The sequence below is a fragment of the Xenopus laevis genome, chromosome 3S, assembly GCF_017654675.1.
Source record: "Xenopus laevis strain J_2021 chromosome 3S, Xenopus_laevis_v10.1, whole genome shotgun sequence".
Taxonomy (NCBI): Eukaryota; Metazoa; Chordata; class Amphibia; order Anura; family Pipidae; genus Xenopus; species Xenopus laevis.
This window is the reverse complement of record NC_054376.1, coordinates 35489837-35517321: the sequence shown is the minus strand read 5'-3', so window position 1 is coordinate 35517321 and position 27485 is coordinate 35489837. Positions and strand designations below refer to the sequence as shown.

Here is a 27485-nt window from a genome sequence, read left to right as displayed (position 1 = left end):
CAGCCATTCCAGCACAGGATACACAATAGATAACAGATACTGTGGGGCAAATTCACTAAGCGCCAAACGCTAGTGTGAATTCGCCAGCGTTAGGCATTTTCGTTACTTCACCAATTCACTAACGGACGCTAGCATAACTTCACTAACGCGCGCATTGTTCTGAACGCTTCCTTTTACGCCAGACTTTCTTCGCCACCTCAGACCAGGTGAAGTGCAATAGAGTAGATAGGGATTGCTTCAAAAAAAGTTGAAGTCCCAAAAAACGCTGGCGTTTTTTTCCTTTATTATGGGTGATAGGCTGAAAAAGATCGAAAATTATTTTGGGGCTCCCCTCCTTTCCTAACTCATGGCACCTTAACTATACAGTGGGCACATGTGTAGGGCAAAATAACAACTTTATTTGCTGTTTGGAAGGTTTCCGAGGCTTGTGTAGTTCTGCTACATATACCTCCATTGTAACTTGAATTTGGTGCCGTATGCAAATTAACCATCGCTAGCGTAACTTCGATTTGCTTGGCGAATTAACGCTAGCGTGACTTCGCAACCTTACGCTACTGTAAGGGGTCCCTTACAAGGGCAGCCAGGAGTGTGGTCGTTCTAAAATATTCTCAAAAGTGCCCAGACGTTACACTTATTCATTAAAGGGCATGTAAAGTCTAAAATAGAATAAGGCTAGAAATGCTGTATTTTGTATACTAAATATAAACATGAACTTACTGCACCACAAGTCTAATCAAACGAATAATTTACGTTTTCAAAGTTGGCTACAGGGGGTCACCATCTTGTAACTTTGTTAAACATCTTTTCAAGACTAATGGTGGCCATACACGGGCAGATAAAGCTGCCGATATCCTTTGGACCGATTTAACAGCTTATCTGCCCGTGTATGGGGGCTTCCGACGGGTCTTCCCGATCGATATCTGGCAACGATATCGATCGGGAAGGTTGGATTTTTACCCGACCGACCCGTCGGAACCGCTTGGCGCATCGTAATTCGATCGTTCGGCCATACGGCCGAACGCTCGAATTACCCCCGATATAGCCACGCAGTTTAGTGGCATATCGGGGAAAGATCCGCTCGTTTGGCGACATCTTTGAGTCTATGGCCACCTTAAGACTGTGCACATGCTCAGTGTGGTCTGGGCTGCTTAGGGATCGTCATAAACAAAGCTGCTTGAGTTCTGCATGGCTGGGAAGTAATGCGGGGGCTCCCCCTGCTGTTCATAAGTATGATTGTTTCCCTGCTCAGCAGTTAGGGACCATCTGACAATTCCTATCCACAGCAGTAAATGAAGGGAGAATTTCACTGCATACAGTCAGGTTTCTTATAAAAACGGTACACATTTTGTAATTAAAGTATATTGGAGATAGGTTTCTTTTTACATTAAAGAAAGTAAAAATGGGATATAATTGTCTTGCCTTTACATGCCCTTTAAAGGGATGGTTCACCTTTAGGTTAACTTTCAATTGGTCTTCATTTTTTTAAAATATTTTTTTTAATTATTACCCTTCTTCTAACTCTTTCCATCTTTCAAATGGGGGTCACTAGCCGCATCTAAAAACAAAAGCTCTGAAAGGCTACACATGTATTGTTATCATTACTTTGTATTGCTCATTGTTGCTTTTTTTACAGGCCCTCTCATATTCATATTCCAGTCACGTATTTAAATTGGTTGCTAGGGTAATTTGGACCCTAGCAAACAGATGGCTGAAACTGCAAACTGGAGAGCTGCTGAATAAAAAGCTAAATAACTCACAAATAATAAAAAAATGAAAAGCAACTGCAAATTGTCTCAGAATATCACTCATCATACCAAAAGTTATATCAAAGGTGAACAACCACTTTAAGAAAATGAAATAGGAGTAATATACAGTATTGTCTATCTATACATGTTCCTTGCACTTTGGTATAGTTGTACCAAGCTAGTATACCCATTGACTGAGACTGTTCCAGATCACAGTTTCATCTTTAAAGTTCCAACTTAATAGACTGCTGCTTCTTATCATATTTGCAACACTGAGACAAATTGTGGAATAATAATGGATATATGACTTTATTCCTGTGATTTTGGAATATCCTTTTTCTTTGGCCAAGCAGCAGCAACAGCAATCAGTGGGCAGAAAAAAATACTGTTTTTCAGATTTTCAGATTTATTCAAACTGCTAAGAACAGAACGGTAACAGCAAAATTGCCCCTAAATTACTTTCAACAACTGTCAGGCTACTAGAATTACAAATTGAGTATACTGCTATACATATATATATCTTAAACATCACCTTTGGGTTGTTATTTTCTCATTTCTGCATCAATAGGACAGTCTCTCATCGCTACGCTAAAGAGTGGAAATCTTCCTCGCAGCGCTGGGCTGTAAAAGGCTTTCACGTGTTAAGGCAAAGGCTTTTAGCACATCAGATCTGCAAAGACTACAATGTACTTTCTGCCAAAATATACAGGAGATAAAGACAAGTGTGATAAACTCCCAAACACCTTGGCTTAAGAGTAACAGACACGGTTTATGGAAATATTAACTAACACACATTTTCTTTCTGAGATGACGTTTGCTCTATCCAGACATCAAGGCAGAAGCTTAAATTGTTGTCTTAAACTATGATTGATTTTTAAATATTTCCTTCTTGTAAAATATGTATTTCTACAGTGACTTGTCTTTAGCACCTATATAATCAGGTACGCAGGGCCGCCATTAGAAATCACGGGGCCCGTACAACAACATTTTTGGGGCCCCGCCCACCTAGGCCACACCCCAGATCCCGCCCACTCAACACCACAGTTAAAAGTCCACACAGACATCAGCGCTAAAAAAAGGTAACCCCCCCCCACATACAAGTTATAAAAAGCTATTGATGGTCAGGGCCCCCTTATAAGTAAAAAAAAAAACTGTGGTGCCAGGGCCCCCCATAAAAGTTTTTTTTTAAAAAAAGTTAAGAAAAAGTTAAGGGTACAGATAACTTTATAAGATTTTTTTTATGAAACACAGAAAAAAGTATTTTCTTAATATTTAGATGAGGGTGGCTGTTCAATACCTCTGTCATTTACTAAACAAATCAGGTGTAAATATAAAAATGTGTGTGTGGCTCGCGGTGTGTGTTTAGGAAAGTGTTACTGATTAATGAACGCATTTGCGTATGTGTAGAAATTCATAGCAACTAATCCAAGACGGCTTTAACTGTGCAGCTAGAATCATGAAAGCAAACTTTTGATTGGTTGATAATCACTATATAACCACAAAACACGTTTTGTTAATATTAACACTAGCACAGGTTTAAAGGAAAAGTACATATGAACTGTATATAAATAGCCAGCTTATAAAGAAAAAGACAGAACCTAATAATATTGAATCTGTTATCTGGCATGCTTTGTACCTGGGGCTTTCCAGATAAGGGATTTTTCTGTAATTTGGATCTCCTTGCCTTAAAGAGGTAGTTCACCTTTAAGTTAACTTTTAGTATGTTATAGAATGGGTAATTCTAAGCAACTTTCAATTGGTCTTTATTTTTTCCTTTTTATCGTTTTTGAATTATTTGCCTTCTTCTTCTGACTCTATCCAGCTTTCAAATGGGGGTGACTGACAAATGCTCTGTGAAGCTACACCTTTATAGTTATTGCTACTTTTTTATAGCTCGTCTTTATATTCAGGACCTCTCTTATTTACAGTCCAGTCTCTCAATCAATGCATGGTTGCTAGGGTAATTTGGACTGTGGCAACCAGATTGCTGAAATTGCAAACTGGAGAGCTGCTGAATAAAAAGCAAAATAACACAAAACCACAAATAATAATAAATGACAACCAATAGCGAATTGTCTCGGAGTAACCCCTTTAAGTCAGCTAGAAAAATCATTTTAAGCTTAAATAAACACAACAGGATTGTTTTGCCACCAATACAGATAGATATGCAGCTTAGTTACCGTCAAATACGAGTTCATGTTTTTACAGATAAAAGTGAGCTCTTCCCAATTTCATTGTATCAGTTCCTTTATACTCACAATGAACATTTTTGGAAGGCACCGGAAAAAGGAATTTACATTGGAATGCATTTAGTATGGCAGACAGAATTACTTTCTGCCGGAGAAGTATAAAGGGTTTGTACAGAAGCTGCATTGTGTAGTGTAGGTTATTATTAGAACATTATTTTCATACATGGTAAGTAATTTAATTCCTTGTACTCAAAACACTACCTTGGATGTTAGTTATTTCAGGGAAAATAACTGCACATAACACTCTATTCTTCCTACACACTCCTCTATCCTGTATAATGCTTTGTATGGTTCTCCGTAATGCCCCCTTTGTCTGCTACCCACTCCTTTTAGCTTGTACACTTGGGGGACTGTCCTTCCCCCCGGTTTCCAAATTGACTCTCAGTCAACGTCCCCTATAATTTGCAACGCACTTACTTAATCATGCACATATTATAATAATGATGATAATCACAATATTCAATCAGAATCTGGGTCTTTGCTGATTTTTTTTAAGGCAATTGCGAGTGGTATGTGCTAGATGGCTCTTAGGATGCTGACACTTGCCCATAGAGCCCATATACAAAAACCAATGTGCTGTCATTTTACTTCAAGGTTTTTTGCATTACTGAAAAACAACCTATTTGGAACTTGTGATGATTTTCTGGGCTGCCGATGCTTTCCAGCTGCTTTATGTTGGTGCGTGTGCAGCTGAGCTATGTGAATACCGTATATACTCGAGTATAAGCCGAGTTTTTCAGCCCCCAAAATATGCTGAAAAACTCTACCTCGGCTTATACTCGGGTCAAGCGCAAAAACGGTCGTCGGCACCTAAGAATATTCTCCGGCGCCTAAGAATATTCGCCGCTACCTTAGAATAGTAGCCGGCGCCTAAGAATAGTCATCCAAAAACGAGATTGAAACTTACCAGAAGCTGCTGCATTTCTCACCCTCGGCTTATACTCGAGTCAATAAGCTTTCCCAGTTTTTGGAGGTAAAATTAGGTACCTCGGCTTATACTCAGGACGGCTTATACTCGAGTATATACGGTACTCACACTTAGTTTTTCCGTACTGTGTGCTACTGCAGTGCAACCGGGCAGTGACTGGCACTATTTAGTAAGTTCTGCACTGAGTGTTCTCTGGGATGGTTCTGGATATATCTTGGTTCACCTGGGACTATCCAAGTCTAGAGAAGGGCTTAGTGCAGGGGTCCCCAAACTTTTTTTTTACTCGTAAGCCACAATTAAATGTAAAAAGAGTTGGGGAGCAACACAAGCATAAAAATGTTCCTGGGTGGGAAAAAATAAGGCCTGTGATTGGCTATTTAGTAGTTTCTATGAAGACTGACAGTCCACAGGAGGCTCCGTTTGGCAGTACACCTGTTTTGCAACTATAATTTCCCTCCAAGACAGGAATTCAAAAATAAGCAAATGCTTTGAGGCCACTGGGAGCAACATCCACAAGCTACTTGTTGGGGAGAAGTAAAGGTTAAAACTAAGTAAGCCTTATCAGAAAGGTCCACCTAAATATACCAGTAAACCCTCAAAGTAGTGCTGCTCTGAGTCCCAAAAGAAACACAGCATTTCTTTCTTTCTATTGTGTACACATGGGCTTCTGTATCAGACTTCCTGCTGTCAGCTTAAACCTCCTTGCCCCGGGCGTGAGCATGCTCAGTTTGCTCCCCTCCCTTCTCTGCTGTAATCTGAGCCCAGAGCAGGGAGAGACTCAGGCAGGAAGTGATGTCACACCAAGCTAATACTGCAGCTGCTATCCTAAACAAACAGAGAGCTTCTAGAGCTTTTTACTCAGGTATGGTAAAATATTCTACAGAATAAATATAGCATTCTAGCTTTCACTATTGCAGCTAATCTATTGGCAATAAAATGCCTCCGTAGCTTTCCTTCTCCTTTAAGAACACAATAGGGGTGGTGCAGTAGTAGTGACACTGCACAAAACACTGGAAGTATGCTAAGTTCCCCCAACAAACTACTTTCAGCAGCTTGTGGAATGCTGGGAAAGTACAATGAGCATATGGTTGCCACCTGGTTTTTGGATGGACCGTATGAGGTCAAAACTGCCTGTCAAGTTTTTCAAATTAGGAAACCTGGACAGGACTCTCCTTGAGCTTGCAATTGTCATTCGCTGTGTAATAGTCCCAACCCTGACATCAACCACCCCGTGACATCACTGCCCTGCCCCTGTGACTGGAGTTCCAGAAGCAGTAATGTGGCAAGCCACAGCATTTTAATATATGACCCATTTTTATATATCACTGAGTAACCTTACTGAAGGTAAGGAGACGATTTCCCTTGTCTAAAGTAAATTTAAAGCCTCAATGCAAATAAATGCAAAACTAGAGCACTGTTTTATGCATCTTTGCAATTTATTTGAAACAAGAGCTCCATATGCTGTTTGTTATGCTGACAAATTACTATAGAAATCAATAATACTTTGCACACTTTTGAAAAGTTATTCTTAAAAGTATTATGTCATGGTTTTTATGGTGTCGTTTTTATTTTTACATTTTTTTAGTTGTAATGTTAGTGTGTAGGCTGCTATCCCAGGTCATTGTGCCCGAGCCTGTGCTTTCAGAAAAAGCCAGCACTGCACAATGGAAATGCTTTCAGATAAGCTGTTGTTCCTCCTGTAACTGGAGGAGTCAAAATGGGATTTTTACTATTGCGTGCTATTTTTATATCTACCAGGGAGCTGTATTTGGTTACCTTCCATTTGTTCTACTGAAAGGCTGCTGTTGGGGATACGGGGGGGGGGGGGTGATATCACTCAAACTTGTAGCACAGTAGTAAAGAGTGACTGAAGTTTATCAGAGCACATGACTAAGGGCACCTGGGAAACTAACAACATGTTATGCACTTTGGCAAAAATAATATAAATGCAAGTTATACACTAAATGGCAGTGTGTTGGGAGTTTCCTTAAATGAGAAGGATCTAGTGGGTTTTGTAGAAGTTGTCTAATTCTGGGCAGTGTCATTCTGTGGCTACTAAAGCAAATAAAGTTCTGTCTTGCATAAAAAAAGGGCATAAACTCAAGGGATGCAAACATAATTATGCCTCTTTATAGGTCCCTGGTAAGGCCTCATCTGGAGTATGCAGTGCAAGGCGCTTGTGAGGGGACATGATATACACTTTACAAGTACATTAGAGGACATTATAGACAAATAGCAGGGGACCTTTTTACCCATAAAGAGGATCACCGTACTAGAGGCCACCCCTTTAGACTAGAAGAAAAGAACTTTCATTTGAAGCAACGTAGGTGGTTCTTCACAGTCAGGACAGTGAGGTTGTGGAATGCACTGCCGGGTGATGTTGTGATGCTAATTCAGTTAATGCCTTTAAGAATGGCTTGGATGATTTCTTGGACGACATAATATTAAAGGCTATTGTGATACTAAGCTCTATAGTTAGTATAGATATGGGTATATAGAATTTAATTAAAAGTATGGAGGGGTGTATGTATGGATGCTGGGTTTTCATTTGGAGGGGTTGAACTTGATGGACTTTGTCTTTTTTCAACCCAATTTAACTATGTAACTATGTAACTATGTTTAGCCCCATGTCAGATTTAAGAATTAAATATAAAAAAAAAAATCTGTTTGCTCTTTTGGAAAACAGATTTCAGTGCTTAATCAGTACTATTAACTGATAATTTTTTTTTAAAAAAAAAAGCGTTTCCCCATGAAAGAATCCCTTTAATAGTGCTTGTCTGAAGACGACTACATAAGCCATGAAGACATTTTACCATTTTCATAATTCAAGTCTACAGGATTTTATACATTATAGCATTCAGTGCAACCAATATGACACGTTTCACTCAAGTGAATAATCATGCAAATATATATCTGACTCCTAAGGAAGAACAACCGATAATACAATATACAGAAATATACTTAAGAGTTTTATACATATAGAAAATGATCATAATATTTATAAATGGAAGAGTACATTTTACCTCTAATTATAACAGCTAAATATTTAGCATTCATTTCCTTAAATGAGCTTAAATAAATTTTGGCACACGGTAACTACTGACTAATTTACCTAACGTATTTGATAAATAGGACATTATGACTACAGATGTAAGAGTTAAAATAATGGTGATATTAATGGGAATGTTTTTTTATTATGCAGTTAACAAAATAAGGATTCCGACAAACCCTAGGAGCAGTTTACCTTTAAATTAACATTTTATTTTTATTTAGGCTTCTCAGACCGGGGATAATATCAGCCCCTATTTTCCTAAAAGCTTCATGATGTGCCTGCACCCAGAGCCATTGCGTTGACCAATGGAGTCGCACAGGCTTAATTTTGGCACCAAAATCTGCTCCATGTACCTTCACCCAGGCCAAAGCAATGGTTTTGGGTGCAGGCACATTAAGAAGCTTTTTTAGGAGAGTAGGGCAGATTCCTGTCTCATTGCCAATAGCCTTAGTGTTTTTTTCAATTCTTTGTTGCACTGTTTGTTCCTCAGATCTCCAGTTTTAATTGCAAATTATCCTAGCAAGGTGCACCAAATCCAGGATTTGGTCAACATTCAGACTGAACCAAACCCTGAGTACTTGACTTCAAATTAATGGACAACTGAAGGTGATGTTTTTTTCTAGATAATGCAGATGTTTGATTATTTGTTCAAATATGAACATACAAAGTAGAATTTGTTTTTTGGCCAAATCCAAAAGTTACTGATTGGGTGCACCTCTACTGGAACTAGGCAATAGCTTGAATGAATGGCAGACGAAGATGCTAAGGATAGGGTACACATAATAATATAAATAAAATCTAAGTTCTAGGTAAAATGTAAATGTTAAAAGAAATTGTTCCTTACCTATAGGCATGACAAGAAAAAATGGAAGCCAGCACAGCACAAAGCATCCTACTACAATACCCAAAGTTTTGGCGGCTTTCTTCTGTCTGGAAAACTTGAGGAGACGAACTGAGAAATTAGTCTTTTGCTTTGAACTAGAGGTGGAACCAATGCTCTCTGGAGTACATTTTCGATGGATTCTTAAGGTTACCTCCTCAGAATCAGACTTCTCAAGTTTCATTCCACTGGTTAACACTTTGCTTTCCCTTTTGGCCACAATATAAACCCTAAAGTACATAACTAGAATGATACTGAGAGGCAGGTAGAATGACCCAAAGGCTGAAAAGAGTGCATACCCTGGTTCTTTAGTGATTTCACAGATTGTATCATCTTCTGGGGCTGGTTGTTTCCAACCAAAAAGAGGTCCAATTGAGATCACAAGGGACAAAACCCATATACAAAGCAAAGCTAGAACACCTCTCCTTTCAGTCATGATGCTGGGGTATCTAAGTGGGTAGCTAACGCCTATGTACCTGTCAATGGATATGGCACATAGGCTCATTATAGAGGCCGTACAACAGAGGACATCCACAGCAGCCCAGATGTTGCAGAAGATGCGTCCAAACAACCAGTAACCTTGGATCTCAAAGGTTGCAGAAAATGGAAGCACCATGGACATTAACAGCAGATCAGCAACAGCAAGATTGGCAATAAAATAGTGAGTTACAGTCTGCAGATGCCGATGACAGACCACCGAAAGAATAACCAAAATATTTCCAAGAAGTCCAAAAGTGATGAACACGCCAAAAATAACACCAACCACAATGGCCTTAGAAATGTTGATAGTTGCCACCGGATGGGTGCAGTTTAAGCAGAGCTGGATGCTTTCTACTGTGTTATTTTCATGAAGAATTATCATATTGAAGGAGATGGAAGAGGATCTTGCATAGATGTTGTATCTCCAGCTCTTAATCATATCAAATCCAGAAAGGTATTGTTTTTGGTTGTTGAATTATCAATCCCTAGAAATGTTTTGCAGTAATACTGTACATCTAACAAAAATAGGCACTGAGGAGCAACATTTAGTATGCAGCCAATGCTATATTTATACTATCATTATTTACGACTGGTTAGAAGATGGCAACTCAGATTCTTCTCCATGACTTTTTGGACATTTCCCAGTTAGCTTGATGAATCGCAGATGTTATAGACTTGAATGTGACATCTTTTTTAAAATTACTGAAACTTTTATCATGAGCCTCACAGCAATGTTTTTATAGCTTTTTTGGTTCAAATATCTCTGTTTTAGGATTATTTTGGCAATATGAGCTTAATTATGACTTATACAAACTTGTTTTAAATTCTTCTCTGAATGCTAGCTTCTTGTGCAACACATTTGAACAGTCTGATAGAGGTACTTTCAGATGTTCCATGGACCAAGGGGGGATCCTTTTTCAGGTAGAAGGCCTTCAATGAGTAGTACAGTTACAAACCCATACACTGAATGGCTGCTCTGAAATGTATTGTTATCAGTGTGAAGAAATAAGCCGGTCATTGCATCTTCCGAAATTTCTTATAATTCTTCTCCTGAAAGAAGAAGAAGAAAATTAAAAATGTGTCTCAACACAATAATGGTTAAGAAATAACATAATAAAATGTAATAATAACTGCCTATGTTTGTTCATAGCCAGTACAGAGAGCAACCATAAACCCTATACCAGCCAAGTTCTTCTATACTCAAATTATATTCTTTGAAACCTTACTTATGCATCTAAAGCAACGTGCAGCATAGAGGTAAGAAAATCATGCCCGGGCCTAGAAGGGCTTAGTTACTTTACTGGCCCTCCACCAGGTCATTAACAAACAAGTTAAAAAGCAGAGGACCTAGTACAGAGCCCTGCGGAACTCCGCTAACAACACTGGTCCAATTAGAAAATGTTCCATTTAATACCACTCTTTGTAATCTAGCCAGTTCTCTATCCTGGTACAAATTCTATGTTCCAGGCCAACATTCCTTAATTTAACCAGTAAACTTCTGTGTGGCACTGTATTAAATGCTTTAGCAAAGTCTAAGTAAATCACATCCACTGCCATCCCAGAATCAAGGTCCCTGCTCACCTTCTCATAAAAAGAAAGAAAGTTAGTCTGGCAAGATCTATTATGCATAAAACCATGCTGGCACAAACTCATAGTATTATTATTTTCTATGAAGTCCAATATCTTAACCATTCGAAAAGCTTTCCTACCACTGACATCAGACTAGCTGACCTATAGTTTTGAGGCTGAGAACGGGATCCTTTTTTGAATAGCGGCACCACATTAGCAATTCACCAGTCTCTCTGCACCATGCCAGACCTCGAAGAATCCTGAATAATAAAGTAAAGAGGTTTGGCAATCACAGAGCTAAGCTCGTTAACTAACCTGGAATGAATACCATCTGGCCCTGGGCCTTTGTTTATCTTAACATGTTCTAGTCTCTTTTGAATTTCCTCATATGTGAACCATGCATCATTTGTTGTATTACTAGAATTAGGACTATTAGGAAGGAAACCTTCATTAACTGGTTCCTCATTTGTGTAGACAGACAAAAATAACAGTTCAGAATCTCAGCTTTATGGCAATTTTTACTGTGACATTTATGGACATTTATTGACTGATGATTATACCATCCAACAACATTACCAGAGTAATACCAATCAAACATGTATGCATCATATAAACCCTTCTACCAATGGAATCATATGAACAAGAAATCATACCAGTCAATCTCTTTGTTTCATATACAATTTAATGTAGCCAATCACAATGAAACCAAAAAAGCGTAGACGAACCCTTGGACTGTGATGCCCGCTGCCAATAACGCCTCTGAGCTGAAACCGCTGCTGTTGCAGCAGATAGAAGCAGAAGCTAAAACATCCTGTCAGCAATAGCTACAGATCTCTCTCCTGTCAGCAAAGAATGATGTGTAAAAAAAAGTTTTTTGGGATTATTTATTAATACTTTCCCAAAAATTTGCAGGAAAAAATTGTGAAAAATTAGATTTCCACGATTTTTTTTGAATCATGATTTTTTTTCGGATTTTTCATCCGAAAACTCAGAATTTTGCCCGAAAACTCCAAAAACTTCAAGGTATTGCCAAAAACCCAGCACATCAATCATTGGGACTTCTCCCATTAACATATGCAACCTCGACAGGTCTGAGATGCCGGATTTTCAGATACTGACTTTTCCATCCTCTGGGTTTAATAAATTCCAAAAAATTCATGATTTTTTTAAAGGTCAGAGTTTAGTAAATAACCCCCCTATTCTTGCACATGAAAATGCGCAAATATATATTTACCGTAGGTTAGTAAACTGTCAAAAAACATATTTGACGATAAATTTGTATGTGCGCATATATTTACGCGCTTTAGTAAACGGACCCCTTAGTTGTGAAGCTGCTTCTAATTGTAAAAGTAGCTGGGGTTCATTCTCGTCAGTTATACAAGGTGGTTTATAGCATACACCAATGATAATTTTCTTTGTAATGATTATAACGTTTTTGTCCATATTACACTACAGGCAATATGGGCCAGGAGCAGTGCTTGAATTGGGGCGGGATGCGGTGGTATGGCATCCGGCCACTTCTTATTCTTCATTAAATTGCATCCCCTGTGGCTGGATGGTAAGGTTGAGAATACAGGAGCTTTTTTTTTCCGGAGGCTTTTTTTTTCCTCACGTAGCAGCACGTAGTGGCCCTAACCTTACCCTGATAATTTAAAACTTAGTGAGCAACAAGTTACAATCAGTCTTGTAGCCTTAACTCCCCCGCCTCCTTACCGGTTATCTTCAAACAACAGCCATCCAGCACTTCACTGACTAAAAGCGTGTAGGAGGATTGGACTGCAGGAGTGTCTGTGGTTTACTGTAGTCTACAGTCACTTGTGCTCTGGAGAAGTGCGCTCTTACCAGACGGCTGCTCTTTTAAGTTACAGTAACTTTTATAAGGGGAAGTTAAGGCCACACGATGGATCGTAATTTGTTGCTGCTATTTAAGCTAGTTAATGGGGTTTTTAATGTCACAACACAGATTGCATTGTTGGTCAATGCTTGCAAGCTGCTGTTTAACTATTTCAGGGTGGTAGAGACAGAAAACAAGAGCGGTAGATTATTGCTGACTGTCAAAGGATTTATGCTACCAGGGCAAGGTTAGGGCAATCATCATTCAGTGCACAGAACAAATATGAAGAGGCCAGGGCACAACAAAATGGAGAGCTGTCCAAAAGAGCCACATTATGAAAAGAAAGGGGAGTGTGGGAGATACAAAGAAAAGAGAGACGCTAGCTGAAGATCAGGAAAAACTCAAGCAGAACATGTAAAACTGTAAAGAAATGCTGGAAGAAAAAAGTAAAAGAATGAATAGAAAGCAAGACAAAGATGTATGAGAAAATAAACAGGGAAAGAAAATCAAAGCAGGGGACCCATATATATATCTATAATACACAAAAGCCATGAATATCTTGTAAATTATATCCTTATAAACGGTGAGTTCTGATGTCATCATCAGTTATAAACGGTGAGTTCTGATGTCATTTCTGTCACATGACTCACTGAAACTTGTGTATTATAATAAATAAAGTACCCCCAGTTGCAAAATATGAGGATATTAGAAGTTACCTCGGAGTTCCATGACCTGTATAAAAGCACTCGGCCTTCGGCCTCGTACTTTTATATGGTCATGAAACTCCTCGGTAACTTATAATATCCTTATATTTTACAAGAGGGGTTACTTTATTCACTATATAATGTGGGTCTTTCCAATAGGCAATTTATTTCCACAACAACGTGTTGTTTGTGGTGCAAAAGGGGCATGTTGGTGGGACTGCCCTTACTTTTGTAATGATTGGACAGCATTGTCCTGACAGACCTGCAGTAGACCTGCTCGGTAGTATACAATAGGATTTTTCAGAACTTATGTTTTATCTCTGTATCCTGTGCTTGAATGGCGGCCCCCATGGCTACACAGCAGCTGGTTTATATAAACTACAGTTGTGTTTCTGCAGCAAACACCAGTTTTACCAGTGCAGGACAACACTACGTGGCCCAGGCATTCTTCCCTGCATTCTCGCCCTATACCACTCACAATAAACAAATGCGTGATACTTCTAATTGGAATGTTCCTGGCCACAGCTTTATTAGCGATACAACAGTATCCTCCAACATTAACATCATGTACATATAAATAATATAGAACATAACCAACTTTCATTATACATTCTGAACCACAATATATTACAATGACATTGTGTAACCAATTATCCCCTGAGCCTATGTCAGTCTGCCCTTCCTTTATAAAGCAATATCCTCTAGCCACAACCTCCTGGCTCAGTGTATATGCCCTCAATCTGTAGCTCCTTTTAGACCCTCCACCAAGTTGGGGCCCGCCATCTCATTCTGAATCTCAATTTCCGACCTCCAGTTCCCCCAATGGTCACCCACCTTAGGGGTTAAACCATCCCCACCATGAGCAGCGCCGGATTTGCTGGACGGGCGCCCCTAGGCCGAGTGGTCCGCACTACCTCACGCAGGTGCAATAGCGCCAGCATTCAAGCGCTAGAGCACTGGGGAGCAGCGCGTCCCTAGTGCTCCCAATAGAGCGGCTGGGCAGCATGCTGCTCCCAGGCCTAGGCCTATGTGGCCTCGCCACAAATCTGGGCCTGACCATGAGAATGCCTCTCCTAGCGGCACAAATTTAAGTACCCAGCAGACTGACAAGGGCCCGCCACCTTGCTGTGACTAATATCTTTTAACTAGGCCAGTACATACCCCTCATGTTCCTTTTCCCCAGGTCTCATTCTAAGAGATGGAGGGTGGGGAACCTTACTATCCACCAGCTCCTATAAAATGGTGGCACTATGCTCTTAACATGACATTAAGATGGTCACCAGTGCCCAACCCTAGCCATAACTCCCCCCTTTTTTCTTAACACCCAATTGGTATCCTGCTTGTGCTAAGCCTGGGTCATGTTGCCCCTCCTCCAAGCTTTGCTGCTATACGTGGCATTACTTTATATTGTTGTAGGGACCCATAGGTTTTCTATGTTCCTATGGTTTTAAGCCCTACCATTTTTCCTTTTCCTTAGTTACTAGGCAAAAGCCTATGTATCCATTTAAGTATTTACATCAGTGTTATTGGCCAAGAGGTGTAATGACCACTTCCTGCCACACTTCAATATAGTGTTTGGAAAGGGGTGGATCTTCCTCTTTGGCTGCTGGTGTCCTAATCATCTGAATGTGGCCATTGAGCCTGGGTACACCAAGGCCCAGTAAAGCCATTGTCCTAAAGGGACCTGAACCTTTAGCGTTTTAGTCGGGGACCAGGGAACCCCGTGAACGAGGTTTAGCTAGAACAGGATAGTTCTGTTATAGACTCTCTAGGAGAGTGAGATAGAGAGCTTAACTAGCAAGAGCAGCTGTGTGCTCCATCGAGGACCTGTAGCAGGGAGTAACTTCCCAAGGCTTCTTGATTGCCTAGGGTGTCAGGCTTAGACTCCTTCTCCCTGACAACTCCACTGGGTGGGATCCAGATCACTTTGAGGTATATCTGCCTGATGGATTTGATATACTCTTTGACTACAATGCCTTACGGGAGTCACATTCTCTATGCTGTGTCATCTGCCTGTTCTGCCATATGTGATGTACATCTGCTAACACCTCCTCATATGTGTGTAAAACCTGTGGTCATTGTCTTGGACTAATAAATCCTCCTTTTTGTTTCACCCTAAGAACCTCCTGGCGTCCAATCATTCCTATTTTTCTATACAGTAGCTTGAGTGTTCCACTACACCCTTATGGGAAACTTCCACTTAGTGAAGGCCCTGATCCTGATGTGTGAGTCTCAATGTAACCCATGCTCCTATCCCTAGCTGGACATTAACTAGTTGTGGTCTGGATAGCCCAGATTACCATTATATTGGCATTCCTTTAAAACACTTTTGTGTTACTGTTCCTTTAAATGGCTTTGCTTTAAAGTCAGGGAAACCAGAAAGTGTCAGTGGACGAGGCTTATTATACCAGTGGGTGTGGTTTATAATTGTGAGTGGGGCCCAATTCAAGCACTGCCCGGGAGAGATACCTCCAAAACTGCCACTTCGATGTTGGAGCTCCAAACTGCTCATTCCTAACTGACTTACACTCCTGGAGTGTACTGGTATGGGAGCTACACCTGCCACTATCTAATGCCTCATTCAAGGGCCCTGTACCCTGACTTAACTGGGCCCATGGCTGAGCTCAAAGCAGACATCCACCCTGTTCCTAAGGTGGCAGGCAAAGAGGAAGTGCCAGTCCTTTCCCAGCTCTATATCAAAGTGAGGCAGGAAGTGATCTCCCCACCTACTAGGCAAAAGCATTCATATGCAAATGAACTTACTTAGATACATTCCCTTCTGCCCAGCAACTAAGGGAAATGGAACTGTAGGGATTTAAAGCCATAGAGGCTATTAACACTATAGGTCCTTACATTTACAATTGTATTGTGGTGCTATCTAATCATTAATGATTAGATAATGATTAACAGCAGTGTCAGACTGTGATGCCATGGCCCACCAGAAACCTTAGACCATTTGCCCACTTTCCAAACTATTATTCCTCCATTCATCCTCTTTATTCTCCTAGCCTTTTATCTATTTCCTATATTCTTCCATTATTATGCATATTTTTCCAATTAAGAAATAGGGAATGACCATAAAACAGGCCAAATAGGCTTGAAGCAAAATGGCCCACTGACACCTGGGCCTACGGTGAGTTTTCCTGGTATCCCAGAGGGCCAGTCCAACACTGATTAACAGCCTACAGATCCCCAATAGAAAGATTAAGTGTGATCAGGGACACATGCCACAGTCATGGCTACCATGTTTAACATGTTCTGCTTCAGTAAATAATTATTAGTGTGGCATTCCCCTCTCTTCTAAGACCTAAGAGAAGCTAGTTTTTCTTTAGGTGGATAATAAATGCATGTATAGCCCATCAACAAGGTCATTAAAAGAAATTATCTTACATCCCAGCTTTAAGATGATTGTTTTTTTATAGCCCTTGGTTGCCCAGACCTACAACACATGCAATACCAGGCATCTCATTTAATTCCATATTTCTATTGTGCTCTGATGTCCTCCTCTTTTATCATCATATCTGAATAATGAGTCAGAAAAGGGCATTAATTGCAGAAGAATAATATGGCTTTCGGATATCTTTGATTATAATGAGCTCTTAAAGGGGATTTCAACAAAAATAGGATATTTAATGAGTGCACCTCTGAGCGCTTTTTGCAATTTACATCCATTTGCTATTTTTATTAGTTGTTGAGATATTAGCAGTAATCAGGGATTTGCCACAGTCAGGAAAATGTTCCGGAAGTTTCAGAAAGTGTTTGAAGACTGTGACACATTTATCAAAGCAGATCACTGGGTCAAGTCTGTTGTTACCGTTTTACAAAAAATAATGAGCCATTATACAGTTTATCTACCAGTTAATCTTGATGTGCCCTATGACCAGACCGTTCCACATCATTCAGATAAACACTGGGATTTTACTCTGCAGTGAGAATAATTGGTCTGACCCTTCTGGTGACAACAGCAATGGCATAATAGGGGCTCCTGTCCCCTGCCCAACTTTGGCAAAGGGGAACACAGATGTTGAAGTTGACTTCTGACCTGAGATTATTTTACCTGCCAATGCATGAAAGAGCTATTTAACACTTACAAAAAAACAATATTAAAGGAAAGGTAACCCTTGATACAAATTAAAGTAAAATGATTTTGCTCTTTGGAGAATTTTGCAATTGACATTATTAGTTTTCAAGATTGTTATGATTTGGGTAGTTGAGGATGAGTAGAGTATACAAGTGCTTTATTTGCAGGCTCTCATGCAGCCATTACACAACAGTAACATTCACTTTCACTTTTAAGCTTCCAGGAAGTATGCACAGTATAAGTATGAGCACAGTGACATCTACAGGCCATTTGCATGAACACCACAAAGATAGTAGTAGTTTTTACACCAATAAAACCAATAAAACAGCACCACCTCCTGTTCATTTCAGCTGGCTGGACACATTTGGTAATACAGTTGTTAAGTCCATTTGGTAGCTTTTAGTATGCCCTATTCTTACCAACTTTTTAATTGGTCTTCATTTTTTAATAGTTTTTGAATGATTTCTTTCCTGTTCTGCCTCTTTCCAAATTTCAAAGGGGGGTAACTCTGGCAGCCAAAAATCGATGGCTCTCTGAGGCTGCAATTTTATTGATATTGCCATTATTTATTATTTTTCTTTCTCTTCAGGCTGTCCAATTCATCTTCTGTTCTCTCATTCAAATCATAGCCTGCTTGCTAGGAATCCTAATGAATAAACAACAAATACAAACATAAAAACCAACTGTAAATTAGTTCAGAATGTCACTGTCTGCATCAGTTTTTTAATAGTTTTTTTTTAATTATTTGCTTTCCTCTTCTGCCTCTTTCCATCTTTTGAATGGGGGTTACTGACCTTGGCGGCCGAAAAACTATTTCCCTGTGAGGCTTTGTTACTTATAATTTATCATTCTGTTCAGGCTGTCCTATTCATCTTCCATACTCTCCTTCAAGGCATTGCCTGCATGCTAGGGATCCTAATTAACTGGCAACTCTAGCAATCAGACTGCTGAAACTCCAAACTGGAGAGCTGCTACACAACAAGTTAAACTTTTCAAAAACTACAACAAATAAAAAATGAAGACCAAATTGCAGAATATCACTCCATCATACTAAAAGTAAACTCAAAGGTGAACTACCCCTGTAAGTAAGAAAAGTCTTGTGACGTGGAAGGTCACAGAAATGTGTTTATTCTCGTCCAAGGACTCCAAATGCAAGAATATTTGTTTAAATTTGCCAGCACTGCTCAGGCATTCGGCAGTTCCCCTAAATAAAATTCTTTCTTTGTTTTCTTTTTATCTGTAGTTACATTTTTCTTTAAGCATTTAATTTCTGAACAAAGTTCCACAACTTAATAAGGGCTCCTTCATTGTGCCACTCCCCAACCTGCCCATAATGTACCGTTGGAACCTGAAACGCTCTCTTCACAAGGAGGCACAAAGTTGTCTATACTCTATAAGTCAAATCAGAAAAACAATTAAACAAAAACAGCGTGATCATTCATTGCTATCTGCCTGGGAGAGCAGCCACTGGTGCAAAAGTTGTCAATACTCAAACAAATATTTTTAGTTAAGCTTTTAGGTAAAATCTGCTGCAGATTCCCTCTCTTATTTGCTAGGGGCTACCCAGCTAACCAAAGGGAGCACGGAACAAGACAAATTCTGAAGAGAATGTCAGAAGAGATTAGGATGCAGGAGGCTACTTGTTCTTTAGAGACGTTGGGCTTACACAGCCGGGGACACAGCAATCAATCTCAGCCTCTCAGGCTTCATTTCACCTGACGACTCCAACAAGCCTCCGCACCACCGTGCCATGTTTATTTAACACTCTTCCTTTTTTGCCACTTGGGAAATACAAAACGTGTTAAATAATAATAATGCTTATGTAGGAAGGAATGTACAGCTCAACAGACAGGGCTCAATCTGCTGAAGGGTGAAAATTCACCTCGCCCAATTTGTCTTCTGCTTTGGGGTGAACTGAGGTAAATAATTCCCCATGGGTTTCGACACAACCAAGTCCTACAATAAATCTCTTTGCAAAGTTTTTGTTTTCTTTTTTTTTACTTTTATGGGGTTATGAAATAAAAGGCACTACGTTTTTCCAAGAGCAGTGACATGGCAAACAATTAGCGGTAGTAGTATTTACTGGTCACCTGTTTAAAGGAGAAACAAACCCCTTATTAAAAAAAAACGATCCCTGAATCTGCACCGAGGGGTAAGTAAAAAAGTAGGGGCATTAGAATGGGGTAGCAGCTAGCCTGGGGGGGAGGAGGGAGGGGGTCTATGTGGGGTAGAGTTTTTTTTAATAGGGTTTTTTTTTCTGCTAGCTGTGCAAACTTAGTGCCTTTTATTAAATATGGGGGGGTTAATATTCTATTACTTCCAGGTCACACTGTACTAGAGAAAAGAAAGGATAACTTTGCCACTAACATGGATTTCTAATACATACCCTCTGCGTTCTTTGTGATAAAATAAGGCAGGTATGGGGAGCAACAGCCCATCACTTGCTCATTGATTATCTTATCAAAAGAAGGCAGGAACCTCTTAAATTCAGAGAACCTACTTGCTGTCTCTACTCATGGCTTCAATGTTACTTCTGCAAGTAAAGACTTCTTAGGCTCTCATGGGAGTTGTAGGTTTTCAGCGCATTACAGGGATGGTAGACAACAATAGGAGGAGCATAACAATTTGAGAGATGCAATGGAAACCTCAGGGTTTATGTCAAGAACATTGGTTGAAGAAAACAAGAATACTTGCGTAGGGAAGAGATGGATTTACTATTGTGGTTTCCAAATTGTATTGTGTTATAAAGCATAACATCTACTATACTGGTGCTATATACGTGCTATCTTATAGGCTAAAGCCCTTGCAACTGTGTAGTAAGGCGTACTTCAATTATGGGACCTGTTATCCTGAAACTAGTTATCCTTTAAGAATTATGGGAAGGCCATCTCCCAGAGACTATATTATAATCAAATTACGCAAATTTAAAAAAATGATTTACTTTTCTTCTCTAATAATAGAGGATAGATAAAACCGTACCTGGTACTCGATTACAACTAAGATAAAATGAAACCTTATTGGAGCCAAAACAACCCTATAGTGTTAATTTAATAACTACTTATTTTTAAGTAGACGTAAGGTATGGAGATGCAAATTAAGCTTCCCAAGTCTTAAGCATTCTGGTTTAACAGGTCCCACTGCCTTCCCAGTACAGTAAGTCAATTAGTACAGTAAGTGGACATTAAGGGGCAGATTTATCAAGGGTCGAATTGAAAATCAATTTTAGAATTTTAGAAATTAGAATTTCGAAATTTATCATGTACTGTCCCTTTAAGAATTAGAATTTGACTATTCGCCATCTAAAAGCTGCCGAATTGGTCTTTTAGCCTAGGGGGGTCCTCCTACAATAAATCTGGAGTCGTTTGGTGGACTTTTGAAAACCAAATTTTTTTTGGTGAAAAAAAACTCGAATCGAGTTTGCAGGTCGATCCTATTCACCCGAATTTAAACAATTAGATTTTTTAAATAAATTTGGAGTGGTCGTTTTTATAAACCCGCATAAACTCTAAATTTGACCCTTGATAAATATGCCCCAAAGTCTCATTTATTACATTAATATACCTACAGAAATATATACAACTTCTTCTTGACTTAACCCTTTATGTGCTCAGACCAAAGACTTAACACGCATCACAGAAAGATCAAAGTATCCCGGCACACAAATAGTTAAACTATAATGTAAAGTTGGAATAATTCAGTCTATGTATAACCTTCCATTGTGCTAAGGTCCTCGGAATGAGTCTTATTGTAATTCTTATCAGTTCTTGCTTGATTAGATCAGCTAATCCAAAATAGAGTCGCTCATCAAAATTTTAAAGAAAAGAAGACAAAAGCTGCATAAGGACAATGGCACATGGAGTGCTACCTTGACCTGGACTGCATAGTGTGCCGCTGCTTTTAAAGGGGCACTCCTCTTAAAATTTTTGCCTAATGAAGGAGAATGTACTTCTAAGCATTTTCCAATGTATATTAAAGGGGTTGTTCACCTTTAAATTAACTTTTAGCATTATGTAAAGAGTGATATTCTGAGACAATTTGCAATTGGTTTTCATTCTTTTATTATTGTGGTTTTCCAGTTATTTCGTTTTTTAATCAGTGGCTCCCCACAATTTCAGCTATTTGGTTACTGCATACCTTCCAACATTTTGGAAATAAAATGAGGGACAAAAAAATCTGTGGTTAATTTTTTTTTAATTTCCATGTTCATTTTACAAAATTTGGCAGGTTATAAAGGTTGAACATATTTCTGTGTTTTTTTCCCCCAGTTATTACAGTTCTGCTAATAAGGGTGAATTGCCCTTTAAGCTGGGAGTCTTAACTTTTCCCAAGGGAGCTGTTATCTTATTTTGTTACAATTACTTATTTCCTTATCTTGATACTGTTACAATTACTTATTTGCTTATCTCGAAATTGTATCTTCTTTGTTTCTTTTTCTGTCTGTTCAGTGCAGAGAAAACCAGGACTTTCCAGTACAAATGAGCTGTCAAAAGAGGGACTGTCCCTCTAAAAACTGGACAGTTGGGAGGTATGGCTTACTGCGGTCCAACTTACCCTAGCAATGGTGCCCTGATTTGAATAAGAGACTGGAATATAAATAGGAGAGGCCTGAGTAGAAAGATTAGTAATTAAAAGGAGCAAAAGCAATACATTTGTAGTTTACAGAGCGTTTGTTTTTCAGATTGGGTCAGTGACCCCCATTTGAAAGCTGGAAAGAATCAGAAGTGAAAGGCAAATAATTAAAATAAATAAAAAATAAATAACGAAGACCAATTGAAAAGTGGCTTAGAATTCGGGCTTCTATAACATTCTGAAAGTTAACGTAAAGGTGAACCACCCCTTTAAGATTTCTCATTGATTTCAGAGGCCGTTCTCCTTTTAATTGGCTTGTTTGCAGAGTCAGAGCCAGGCAGATACTGACAATGAAATGACACTTACAAGCAATGTTAAAAGCTTAGTATGTTTTAAAATGATGTTTATTAGGAAGTTGCTTAGATTTTAATTTTGTTTACTATACAAAAAGTGTTTTACGGTGGAGAAATCCTTTAATGAGCCAGGAATATTCTTTTCTACTGAAAAAGCTTTGTGATTTTTTTTAATTTCTAACCTTGTTTGGTTTGCTACACCCATGACTACACATCTCACTTGGGCATTTGTCAAACAACTGGCAATTTATTAAAATCAGGGCGAAGCTCTGGCTACTCTTCCACAGATTGGTGCATAAAACTAGGGCGAAAGTTGCAAACGTGCCTCAGTCCTTTTCTACTGCTGTAATAAGCATGCTAATAACAGTTTAAATGTCAGAAATGTTGGGCAGTTATGGAAACTGGTTTGGCTTCTTCACAATTCATGGTGTAATTAAACAGAAAAACTGTACACTGGACTACTGAGTCAGAAGCTGAAAATCCAATTATCTGTGAAGAACTGATTTTGTTGTTCTCTAGGCAGGGTGCAGAAATCACTGTATCGGATCTCTTTTTTTTGGATGCCATTTACATTGACAGCTGCTGACAGAAAAGTTATTTGTGTAAATTAATCATATATAATACCCAATGTTCCCTTTAATTTCTTGTAGGCACTATGTACAGCATATTTTGGGTGGTGGGTGGCCCCAAGTAGTGAGGTGTGGGCATACAAAATATTTTGTGTTCACTGTCGTCATGACTTGAGTCTTTCCATGTGCCAGGAATGAACATTTTCAGCACCCCAAGACTGAAAAGAACAGCTGACATTATGGGGGAAAATCTGTGGAGTGGTTTAAGGGAAATAGTTGTTCTTTTATGCAATTCACTGTGGTCAGGGTTTGATTGTTGCAAATTTCATCATGCAGTAGGACAATGATTCAAGCACACTTCTAATGCAATCGTCACCAAATTGTGGAGCTAGCGGCTTGACCATCTGTGTCATTTACAGACACATAGGGGCCCATTCACCAAGCTCGAATGAAGGAATAGAGGAAAATAGAGGAAAAATAGTTCGATTTTCGAATGTTTTTTTTGGCTACTTCGACCATCGAATTGGCTACTTCGACCTTCAACTATGACCTTCGACTTCAAATTGAACGATTCGAACTAAAAATCGTTTGAATATTCGACTATTCGATAATCTAAGTACTGTCTCTTTAAAAATGTCTTCAACCCCCTAGTTCGCCACCTAAAACCTACCGAGGCCAATGTTAGCCTATGGGGAAGGTCCCCATAGGCTTGCTAACACTTTTCTGATCAAAGGATAATCCTTCGATCGGTGGATTAAAATCCTTCAAATCGTTCGATTAGAAGGATTTATTCGTTCGATCGAATGAATTGCGCAAAATCCTTCGACTTCGATATTCGAAGTCAAAGGATTTTAATTCGGCAGTCGAATATCGAGGGTTAATTAACCCTCGATATTCGACCCTAGGTAAATGTGCCCCATACTGTAGGTGGATATTGGTGGTGTCTACTAGCACTGCGTCAAAGAGTGATGGCATCCCATTGTGTTTCATATCAATGCCCAATTATACTTGTTCTGTAAGTTCCTGCATGTGCTTCAATTGCCTTTTCTCTCTGATCTAAGTTCCTGACCCTGCAATCCTATTTTGCTGCCAGCCCTGACCTCTGCCTGAATTTGATTCTCTCTAAGACTCTCTAAGCCCACAGGAAACCTCATTTTTTACTTTTTGTGCTTGTCATTAGTCCACTTGCTCCCTGGTCCCTCCTTATCTAGGCCTCGACAGATATATGTGTAGCAGTTTACAGTGGTTTTCAATGCATTATAAATTAAGAGGATGGCCATTTGTCCTCCTAGATATACCTGAATGGTCAGTTCGGGCCAATATATATTTGCTGTCCTAGATATTCTTTAAACGATGACTAAATACACTAACATTTTCCTGTATCTGACCTATATCTTTACTCATTTCATAAGCTAAAAGTTAAAACTTCAAGTGGGGCTTGAACTGAAAAAGACAACCACTGCTCTATTTGAAAAAGATACAGGTCGTCAGAGTACTGTCTTTGATACTCTGGCCCACACAATCACCAGACCTCATCCTTAAAGTGGACCTGTCACGCAGACACAAAAAGCTGTATAATAAAAGTAATTTTCAAATTAAACATGAAATCCAATTTAAATGTTTGATAAAGCATTCATAGCTGTTGTAATCTCATTTAAAAATCTCAGCTGTCAATCAAATATTTGCTGCCCCTCCTCTATGCCTTAGGCTGGGCAGACAATTACTTTCACTTTCCATTCAGCACTTCCTACATGTCACTGCTCTCCCCACATTCCCCGTTCTCTTCACCGTTTAATTGTGTAGTCAGGGCATAGGGTTGAACATCGGATCCCCCATTCTGGTGCACAAACAAGATTTTGATATGATTTATGGCTTGCGTTAATAATAAGTGTCAGGCTCCTGCCTGCTTGCTAGAATTGTGAGTTCCCAGACTGAAGGAAACAAGTTTCAAATAATTTATATAGTGTAATTAAAGGTCATTTTGCTTGACTAATGTGATAAAATTGGATTTTGAATAATTTTTTTGGGTGACGGGTCCCCTTTAATCATGTGGCCAGAGGGTCACAGGGCAAAATGCTGGACACAGATTAGCACATGGCCACTTTTTCAATCATAAATGGGTCTTTATAACTGATCGTAATGGGCAAAGATTGGCACATAGTTAATAGTTCCATGTGACACTACCCCTGCAGAGATGAATGTTCAGTGCAAGTGTTGATTTTTTTTTTAGCAGAAAATGTGAAACTGGATAGAACTAAAGACAGTGATCTAAGCAGGACCAAAAATACACCGTGCATAAACTACATCCATATTTACATCCACTGCTAATCCCTCCTTGTAGGATTTCCAATCTTCTGTCTATCCTGACCTCTTGTTTATGACAATTGTACAACACAGCAGGATACCAGTTTGAGAAAATGTTACCAATACGAGATGAAAATGGTGTTTGTGCAGCTGCATATGACTCTGGCCAATCTAAGCACAAAGTTAAACATGTGACTTTCTATCTTGAGCAGAATTATTCCTAACATCATTCTTCTCAGAAGGTGGCTGGAGGATAAAGGTGGCTTTACCAACCTCTGCCCTAGTCCTGTGAGTTTTAAAATTAAAGTGTTGGCCTTCTGAATGTGTAATTAAAGCAATTGGTTAATGCTTAATCCATAAATTGCATGGACCTATACATCGATCGATGTTCCATTGGGATGAAACAATCTATTATAATCTCAACCTTCTAATGTCTTATTCTAAAAGTATGGATGCACCGAATCCACTATTTTGGTTTGGTCGAACCCCTGAATCCTTCGCGAGAGATTCGGCCGAATTCCGAACCAATCCTAATTTGCATGTGCAAATTAGGTGTGGGAAGGGGAAAACATTTTTTACTTCCTTGTTTAGTGACATAAAGCCATATGCAAATTAGGATTCGGATTCAGTTCGGCAGGGCAGAAGGATTCGGCTGAATATGAATCCTGCTGAAAAAGGCTGATTCCTGGCCAAATCCCGAACTGAATCCTGGATTCGGTGCATCCCTATATAAAAGTCAGGCTGCATATGGAACAATGGTCCATCAATTTAGAAAAAGAAACTCCTATGGTATGTAATTAAGTATGGAGAGGACTGTACAAAAGGCATGGATACAGAAGTAAAAGTATTCACTACTTCATTATACTTTCCTCAGAGATGGGAACATCAATCTCCAAATCTACCAGATAATCTGGATGCTCTATGAGAAGAAACTACCTCCTGGTCTGAGGGGCTAAAGTTCTTATTACAGATACAGCTATTACTTATGAGCCTCTGGTAGCAGTTGAAGAAACAGACAAGGATCAACTGCTAGTGACTGTGCCTTCCAGCTCTTCCTATATTTTACGTAACATAACCATAACAAAGGGTTATACTAGGCAGAATATTCAGCAATATCTGGAAGTCATATTCAGGGCCTATCGTCATCTGCTTTCCATAGAGAGAGAAAAATACCCAACCAGCCCATATAATATATTATTTTTATAGCATGAGGTCACAAATAGAAACCAAATGCTTATTAATGGGTAAGGGACATAAGCACATACAAGTACCGTTGATTTGTGTTGCCATTGCCCAGGTGTCCTTCATGGCATGGTGAAAGACATTGCTGTCTACCTTGTGGGCTTGGAGACATCTGTGCTGTGACTTTTTTTTGCTTTGAAGTTTCCCATTTCATCAGTAGAAGGTTAGCCACATGGCACTAGTACCACCCCCACTACCTACTTAAAACAGTAGTGGAAAAAATGCTTTGGTTACTGAAGGGTCTATGCTGATGCTTTATGGCTTGCTGCTCGCTAAGTAAATGATAGGATTCCTGTTAGATTATGTTTTACACCCCCACGGCTCAGATTAATGATTTCTCTCAAAAACTTTTTGTGCTTTTATTGAAAACATGTGCCGTAGATTAAAGGCACCACATTACTATTCAGGTTGAACTGGGTCCTTGTACCTCATCTGGTGTCCAAATCTAACTACTGGATAAAGGGGGTTTTCTTCCTTTTATTAAACATTGTCACATTTTCCTTTCTACTTTTCTTCATGTTTGCACGAGACCAACTCTCCGTGTGGTGAAGACATTCGACAATCTACAAAATGACCATTATCGTCAATCCTGTAAAAGCTTTCATATACAAGAAAGGTGCAAAATGTGCTGAAATCTTGAACTAATGTAACCCTATGGGTTGTATCATGTTGCAGGGTAAGTTAAAAATAATACAAATACGTTCCTTCTCAAGCCCCTGTTGTTATTTTAATAAAATGTGATGCCTGTGATGCATATATACTGTATATGAACTTTGCTGCCCCTGCAATTTCTAAGGAAGAGCCCTTATTACCTGACATTTCTAAATTCTAGCAACAGGTTGGTTTTATAATGAGGACTAAGTAAAAAATGTTGGACAAAAAACACAACAATTCCATCAATGTAACTATTTCCAGTCAATAACTAA

At 39.2% G+C, this 27485-nt stretch overlaps 1 protein-coding gene across 1 annotated transcript in view; it reads right to left on the bottom strand.

Annotated features, from left to right (window-relative positions):
- adra1a.S (adrenoceptor alpha 1A S homeolog) overlaps positions 1-27485 on the bottom strand; it is a 61045-nt gene that overhangs the window by 14584 nt on the left and 18976 nt on the right. The window contains exon 2 of the mRNA XM_018255209.2: positions 8819-10384. Coding sequence (XP_018110698.1) covers positions 8819-9773 — 955 coding nt within the window. The 5' untranslated portion in view covers positions 9774-10384. The remainder of the gene's footprint in view (positions 1-8818; positions 10385-27485) is intronic.